We start from the raw sequence: 8,544 nt of genomic DNA, 5'->3' as shown, positions 1-8,544 counted from the left end.
ACAAGCTGGAGATAAATACGATCTGATTGACCTTTCAGTTTTCTATTTTTCTACTAATAAAATAAAATTTGTGAAATAGTCAATTGAAAAATCAACTTACAATTTGCCAACTAGATCAAGTTGCCAACTAGAATATGGTAGTTGCTATCTCTAACTAACGTTTCCAAGCTGTTTCAAAAATTGTTTTATCCGTTTCACGCGCTTTCCTCAGCGCGTGAAATGTAGAAAAATGCACATTTCTTCTCCGTGTTGAGTTCGTACAAAAGCTTTCCCCCCTTTTTTCTTGGCGAAGTTTGGTTTGCTGAGAGCTCGTGGGTTTCTCGTGATTTTCCATCTTTGAGCTTAAAAGGTTTAAATACGTTTTAACTCATTTCACCTTAAAATTCAGGGTTTAAATTCTTGATTCCTGCCGTTACTTGCAGGGTTTGGATATTGATTTCAATTTCAGTCTTGTTAGGTATAGACCTCGTTTCCCAATTCGAAAATTCAGTAGCTTTGTATTGCAGAGACCTTTAATTTCCTGAAGAAAACTCGATAAAAATGTGATCTTTGCAGCTTTGAGTTCTGAAATCTTGATTTTACAGAGGTTAATTGAAGAATTGTTGAATTTGTTGATAGAGTTGGATAAGTTTTTTCAATGGAGTCTGAAACGGCGGCGGCGAAGTTTAGTCTGTGGAAGCATTCGTCGATGGCGCCGGTGAGGGACTACGAGGAGCTTGATGATGCGGAGGAGCACGAGGAGAGTGATGCGATTGACATTGATCCCGGGTTTAAGCTGATGTATTTGGTGAATGGGGGTGATTTGGATGGCATCAGGGAGCTGTTGGGGTCTGGCGTGGATGTTAATTTCCGGGATATTGATCACCGGACTGCGCTTCACGTTGCTGCTTGCCAGGGGTATGGTGATGTTGCTTGGCTGCTGCTTGAGAACGGGGCGAAGGTGGATTCTTGTGATCGGTGGGGGAGCACGGTATAAGCTTCATTTTGAGCCTCAAAGCATGTTTTTTTTATTAAGTTTGTGTGCTAGTTCATGATTTATGCACATTGTGAGAAGTTCGCTGTGTTGTGTTTGTGTTTGTATTTGTGTTTGTGTTTGTGTTCGTGTTTGGTGAGGCGGAACCAATGAAAGTGATGCCTGCGTTCATGCTACCTTTCCGTGGAATGTATGCGTATGTGTGTGTGTGAGATGGATGGATGGATGGTTTGGTGATGATTGCTTTCGCGTCCTTGCTGTGCAATTTGTGTATGTGAGTAAGGAACGCTGCTCTACTTTGTGCCTTGCGTATATGCAGTGAAATATAGGTTTCTTATAGCGATCGTTATAATAGATTGAGATAATCGCCATGGAGTGAACGAGTTATGTAGCGTACAACTTCTAATTTATGTGTCTTTCTAGGTGTTCGACTATTTTGTAATAGAATCTCGGTGCTGATTTATAGTCCCAGCGACAGATGCAATTTGCTAATCTTGCTTTGGTTTCTTAGCCGCTTGCAGACGCCATACATTATAAAAACAGCAGCATAATCAAACTATTGGAGAAGTACGGTGTGAAGGATCTTGTAAGTCGTTTATGCACACCACACAGTTTTCCTGCTCATCCGATTTTCATATGTCATATGTCATATTTCTCTCACTCTGCTTAGGGCTTAACATGTCGTGGTTTTCCCCCTTAGATGGCTCCTATGCACGTTGAAAATGCCCGTGAGGTCCCCGAGTATGAGATCAATTCCAATGAACTTGATTTCACCGGTAGTATTGAAATAACAAAGGTATTTTCATAACCATCCCTTTCATATCATTCGACTGTATGCTGAATTGTGCAATAGATGATGATCAAAACCTTCATGGCAGGGAACGTATCGGATAGCTTTGTGGCGTGGAACCAAGGTTGCTGTGAAAACTTTTGGGGAAGGAATTGCTATTGAGGACAAAGTGTGAGTTCCTCAAATATAAGGTAATGCCTTTTGAAACGTACCGTCATCTCGTTACTGTCCCTTTTTTGCAGCAAAGCTTTTAGGGACGAGCTTGCGTTGCTTCAGAAAATCAGACACCCGAACGTTGTGCAGTTTCTTGGCGCTGTCACACAGAGCAGTCCAATGATGATTGTGACCGAATACTTACCTAAGGTGTTTATCGAAGCAGCAGAATACTTTCATTATACCTTTGAAATCAACTCTTTTGTTAATCTAATACATGCTTGATCTTGCAGGGCGACCTCCACGAATATTTGAAGAGGAAAGGTCCGCTAAAACCTGCAACAGCTCTCAGATTCGCTATGGATATTGCCAGGTTCGCCATAATTATATTTCGTCCAAACATAATTAAATACACCTTTTCTATATGAAGACGAGTGAAGTCATCTTGCGGTTTTACTGGTGTGCAGGGGAATGAACTATCTACACGAAATTAAATCCGAAGCGATTGTTCATCGTGACCTTGAGCCTTCGTAAGTTTGTAGTTTCCATCCTCTTTATATCTATGAGTTTCTCGTGGCATTTGCTCATATGCTCAAGTGAGATAATAGGAACATCTTGCTGGACGACTCCGGTCACCTTAAGGTCGCAGACTTTGGAGTTAGCAAGCTTCTTAAAGTCGCCAACAGAATCAAAGAAGACGCGCCTCTTGCTTGTCACGACAGTTCTTGTGAGTTCCCGTTTCAAATTACTATAATCGTATGTCAAACAAATTATTGGATGCTTAGAATACTCATCTCTTCGTCGTAAATAGATCGTTATGTAGCACCAGAGGTCTTCAGAAACGAAGAGTATGACACGAAAGTAGACGTCTTCTCGTTTGCATTAATTCTACAGGAGGTAATGTCCTTCTTTGGACTGGTTCGCTTTTTTCCCGTAGTAGACTTTGATATATCAATCTTTTTGGCGTGTAGATGATTGAAGGATACGCACCATTCTATTCGAAGGAAGACCACGAAGTTCCCAAATATTATTGCGAAAAGGAGCGCCCTCCTTTCAAAGCCTCGTCGAAGTTCTATGGCCACGGACTAAAACAGTAAGTTGCTCCCAAGAACCAATATTTCAAAGATTCAACGTGATAGAACGGTATCGTGTGGAGTTATTGATTATGAGTTTTATGCAGTTTGATTGAGGAATGTTGGAGCGGAAATCCAGGTAATAGGCCGACGTTTAAGCAAATCATTCCCCGACTTGATGCCATCTACAACCGATTTGGCCACAGGAGGCGTTGGAAGGTAATTCCCGTCTCGTTCCTTTCCCTCATGAAACGACTTCCTCTGTTTTTCGATTTTGTTGAGTAATAAGTGGATGGTGTGCAGGTGATGAGGCCATTGAAGTGCTTCCACAGCTCAGATTGGATGAGAGACGAGTCGAGCCATACACATTCGTCTCGCTCCTCGTGAAACTGCAGGTGAAGAGGCCATTGCTGTGTTGTTGAATTTGCTGCTTGAAGAAAAGCTCATGTTATTGTTGCTTATGTGATTACTGATTAGTGATTGTGAATTTATGATCTGTTAGTGTAAGAACTCTCATGCAATAGAGAAAGGAGATAGGAAGCCTTAATCTGTCATTTAATGTGATTCTTTTGAAATATACATTCACATGACAAGGAATAATTTTGTTAATTAAAGATGATAATTAATTTTGGCTAGTATATTTGTGTTAGCAATATCATAAAAGAGGAGAAGAGTCGCTAAATAATTAATGTTTATGAAATGCAAGCACCTGAATATTTCCAATTAATAAAACAAAAGAAAATGGTGGAAGAAAAAATTGCAGATCCTATGCATTTCATTTAACTTAATTTGTTTTGGGTCAATACAAACTTTAAAAAAATCAATTATTTCAGAGTAGTATTTTTCTTAATTTGCATGTGGGGATAAGTCTAAATTTATTGAAGTAACATGCACATAAGAAAATTTTATAGAGATAATTAACTAAGTGTATTAAATTGCTTAAATAATCAAATGTTTTATCGATTTTTAATTTGTCACATTATACATAACATTCCCTAAATAACATTTTCTAAGTATAAAATTATAGAAAATTGAGAAAAATATTGAAGTATGATACGGTCAGATATTTGAGATGTCTCACTCTAAATGAAACATTTCTAAAAGTAGAACCATCACTCTCTATATTTTTTTCATATCTCTTACTTTATTTTATTTACTCTACTCACAAAACAACATTACATAAAATCTTGTGTTAGAATAGAAATGTTTCACCTAAGAGCGGAATGGAGGAAGTGGTTGTGTAAGCACATAATTACATAACGTTCCAAATTTGGTCCACTTGATTGGTGTGTAACACTTGGTATAAAAGTTATGATGTAATCAAACATTTATGAAAAAACTATATACCAAATTTGGTCCCTTAAATTTATTTTTAAAAATCTTTTTATTTTTATATATTAAGTGTGTTATTTTTTAATTCAAATAATATGTTTTGGTTCAAAATACATTTCTGTTAAATTTAAGGATCAAACGTTTTATGATCAAATAGTGATTTAATTAGGATCTAATTAACTAAATTAACCTAATAATTTAATTTTAAATTTATTTTTTTATCTACAATAAAAAATCTTATAATTCAAAAAATAATTTTTACAAATAATAAAAAATAGTATTAAAATATTCTTTTATCTATAATAAAAAATAAAATTGAATTATAATGTATAAAATATTCAAATTTTTTAATTTTATTATCGGTGAAATATTTTATCAATTTTAATATAATTTAATTTTTGTATAATATTCTATATATTTTACTATTAAATTATTTAGGTTAATTTGACTAACTATATTCATAATTAAGTCATTAATTTGATTAGAACATGTTTTAACTGAAATGTTAATTATGAACTAAAATTTATTGTTTGAAACCAAAAGGTAACTCTATATAACCAAAAGTTTTTAAGACTTTTGTATAAAATTTCACTAAACTTGATGATTTTTTTGCAATTTACCCATTAAATAATATTGTGTAAGCACTATGCATTTGTTTAACTACACACATTGCGAGCACAGGTGAATCAAAACACAAAATTAAAGCACGACAGTGAAAATGCAGATGATCAAATGTGAACAAAACAAGTTAATTAAATGGTCAAACCCCACAAAATTCAAATATAAAAAACTAACTCCCATTACATCATTAAAATCCACATCTACAATACCATATAAATCAAGCTTTTGGCGTAGGACCACTAAAAAATTACATAAATATGCTTGAACATAAGAAGAAACATATCTTCAACTAGTGCACCTTTTTACACCATCAATCACCACATATCTTTTTTGCTTCTCTTACAATAAAAAAATCATTTATGTAAGATATATTTAGTTGAACAATTCCTAAGTAACACAATATTATTAATGATAATTTGGTAACATATTAGCTTAACTTTTCAATCAAATAACTAGGGTTTCAAAGGATGCATAGTGGTTGGAGGAGTTGTGGGGTATTTAATTTGATTTGGTGTGTGCATTCAAACCATTGAAATTTCAACATCAAGAACCCTAAAAAAATATATTGGAATTGATCTTGGTGGTCCCTTCTTGGAAAGAATATTGGTTCTAGTATAGGACTTAAGGGCATATATCCCTATATTAATTCATATATCGATCTCCATTCGTGAATACATTAATACACTCTTATAAGTATAAGATAAATATTATCTACTAATGGAGGAATCTTGTTTTTGGAACCAATTAGTGTACAAGCATACGCATTAATCGTTTATTAATGTACCTATAAGTGTTTAAGGTGTGACAGTAGTAGAATCTAACCTGGCAACGCAGTTTAACCAGGTCATACAAGTGATTTAATTTTGTGAAAATTAAATATTCCCTCCGTTTGCTACTAGGAATTTCATTTGAGTTTGGCAAGGGTTTTAAAATATACTTCCACTGTCCCTTGTTAAGTGATGCATATTCCTTTTCTGGAACGTACCAAGTTAAGTGAGTCATTTCCTTTTTTTGACATTCTTTCTCTTACTTTTTCCATGTATCTTACTTTATTTTCTCCACTAACTAACAAAACCACATTTTCCTAAATCTTGTGCCAAACACGAAATGTCTTACTAAACCTAGTGACGGACGAAGGAGTATAAAGGAAAGTGGATGAGAAAAGTTAGTGGAATGTGTGACTCATTTTTATATAGTCCGTATTAGTTTTATAATAGAATGTGAGTAGAATGAGTTAGTGGAAAGCGAGGTGTACCAACCTTTTATAGTAAAAGTGAACCAGGACTCCTAATGACAGATGGACAAAAGTGGTAAATCGGGACTCCTAATGAAAGACGGAAGGAGTACTATAGAATAGACCTACATTTGGAGTAGATGATCGTGGCCTATTCATTTTCTCTAAATCGATTCACGGTGAATGAGAAACAGTGAATTAACGTTTGTAATTTGAATATGACACAATAAAATGAAGATTAAATAATGTGTTAGTTGATCCTTATCAGAGAGTGAACCTTCATTAAATAACGTATTTAAAGAGGTTTCATTTCTAATTACAATAATTAGGTGCACAAGTGATGGGTTGTGAAATACACGCTAGTGAGCCGGTTGCCGCCAGCTCGTCTCGTGCCATGTGTTGACTTCGGGTGTTGTTGACTTGGATCTTGGATATTGGTATTTCTTAATAGTCTTGGACCAACTTAATTCTTTGATATGCCCATAACGTCTAACTATTACACACTAGCAATAATGGCATAGTTAACTCTGTATTGATCTTCCTATAGTAACCTAGTTTATATTAATAGAGAGATGATGGCATAGCTAACTCTGCATTGATCTATAAATAGAGACATTCTATGCCTTTACAAAACAAAAGTCATCTTCTAGTTTGTCGGAGCTCGTTTGTCAATGACGTTGCTACATTCGAGGCGATGCCATTTTATCTTTGGGGACGACAAGCCTAATGCGAGAGTCTTATCGGGGCATATCCCGTCTTGTGAATAGAGTTTTCCTCCACTCGGCTATACTATGGTTCTATTATTTAGTTTCATTTGTAAGTTTTTCAATTTCAGTATACTTCCTCTAGCTTTTTTATATAGTATTACCAGCAGGTATATTGATAACATTTTCTAGGTTGAGTTGTCGCATAAGGTTCGCTAGTGTAGTTATTTGTAGGCTATTACATTGAACGAAGACTTACCTGACACTAGACAGTGGAAGAGCAAGGGGAGCGTCGAGCAGATGGTCGTCCCAAACGACAGTCGAAGCCGCCGGTCAGGTACGACGACTTTGTGTCTCGTTGAAGACTTTATTTTTATTAGAGTTATTTAAGTTTTAGTATTTAGATTATTGTTGAATTATTTTAATTAAACTATTTTGAGTTGAGCGTAATTATAAGCTCTGTTTCGAGGTTTTCTTGTTGGTTCTTTCCCGGAATGATCGAATCGAACCAAACCTAGGGTCCTTAGATAATATAAATAGGGATTCTGTGAATTGAGATCACAATCAATAAATCAGAATTTTCCTACTTTCTTGCACATTTATTTTACGCGTTCATCTTCTCCGCCAAAACCCTAGTTGGCGACGATAATCACTGCTGGTTACGGAAATCATCCGTAACATCTGGTGCTTTCACCTTGACCTCATGATGGGTGGAGTCCAGCGTGGGACCTTCTACTTCGCTTGGGTTGACGCAACCCTCATCGACTCTGCTGGTGGTTCTGACTCCGCCGTTGACAGATGTGGCGTCTCAGTTAGCCAGCCCACTTGACCGCAGTGGTGAGCAACCTTCTATCTACGATAGCCAGGAATGAATTTAGGGTTAGCAACGGACCATCAGGGATCTGGCCTTTCCCAACGTTCCCTCTTAGCGGCACGTTTTCCACACAGATTTCGGGGTCTGTGTCGCCGTCGTCTCTGCTAACACAGCCATTCACGGGGCCGTCCATCCCCGTTCCGATGGGCATTAGCGCTAACTACATGTCCCTACCGTTCAGTTTGAGCCCAACGTTCGTTCCGCGCTCTTCGCCATCGGGTAATCCCTCTTTTTCCATACCGCCGTCGAGTGTATCGGATTTCGGGAGCACGACAGTCAGTGTTGTCCGCCATTCATCCGTGTTTCCGCAGGTGGGTCAACCTGACCAGCACGGGTTCTGATCGCAGAACCGAACTTTCGTGCATAGGCCGCCATTGATTAGTGTGGCGTCCTCTTGGGGTCCGCCTCCTCCGCGTCCCCAATTTGGCACGATCAATCAGGATCAACAATTTACAAAGGATCCGGATGAAACCTCCACGGTTCGACGGGACGGAGGTCAACAATTGGATCCGAGGAATCCAGTTTTATTTTGATCATGTGGGTATGCCGGAAGCCCACAACCTCCACTATGTGATCATGCTGTTTGACCAGAATGTGGCGGATTGGATTTGGAATTGTGCTGCAAGCCACAAACAGACTACGTGGTATGAATTTCTGGATGATGTGCGGCGTCGGTTTGATCCAAATTGCTACACCAGTCACATCGGCCTCCTTAAAAAGTTGACGAAGACAGGTACGGTTGCGGATTATCAGTTAGCATTCGAGAAGTTACAGAATAATGTTGTTGGTG

The 8,544-nt window shown here is 37.3% G+C and overlaps 1 protein-coding gene across 3 annotated transcripts; it reads left to right on the top strand.

The window, feature by feature from the left end:
- Positions 1-207: 207 nt before the first annotated feature.
- LOC121787170 (integrin-linked protein kinase 1-like) lies at positions 208-3,624 on the top strand. 3 transcript variants are annotated; one of them, XM_042185825.1, is made up of 14 exons: positions 247-349; positions 423-457; positions 619-970; positions 1,485-1,559; positions 1,674-1,769; positions 1,852-1,934; positions 2,006-2,126; positions 2,210-2,289; positions 2,384-2,446; positions 2,525-2,643; positions 2,728-2,813; positions 2,888-3,009; positions 3,097-3,208; positions 3,293-3,624. In XM_042185825.1, the coding sequence occupies exons 3-14, from the start codon at positions 638-640 to the stop codon at positions 3,374-3,376; spliced, it is 1,374 nt and encodes a 457-aa protein (XP_042041759.1). In that variant the 5' UTR covers positions 247-349; positions 423-457; positions 619-637; the 3' UTR covers positions 3,377-3,624. The 3 variants fall into 3 exon arrangements, with proteins under 3 accessions (XP_042041758.1, XP_042041759.1, XP_042041757.1); XM_042185824.1 differs by lacking the exon at positions 423-457 and having other exon boundaries at positions 208-349; XM_042185823.1 differs by having other exon boundaries at positions 287-457.
- The last annotated feature ends 4,920 nt before the right edge of the window (positions 3,625-8,544 follow it).

Source organism: Salvia splendens, chromosome 22 (genome assembly GCF_004379255.2).
Source record: "Salvia splendens isolate huo1 chromosome 22, SspV2, whole genome shotgun sequence".
Classification (NCBI taxonomy): domain Eukaryota; kingdom Viridiplantae; phylum Streptophyta; class Magnoliopsida; order Lamiales; family Lamiaceae; genus Salvia; species Salvia splendens.
Note: the sequence above shows the minus strand (reverse complement) of the source record. Positions and strands in the feature narration are given on the sequence as shown.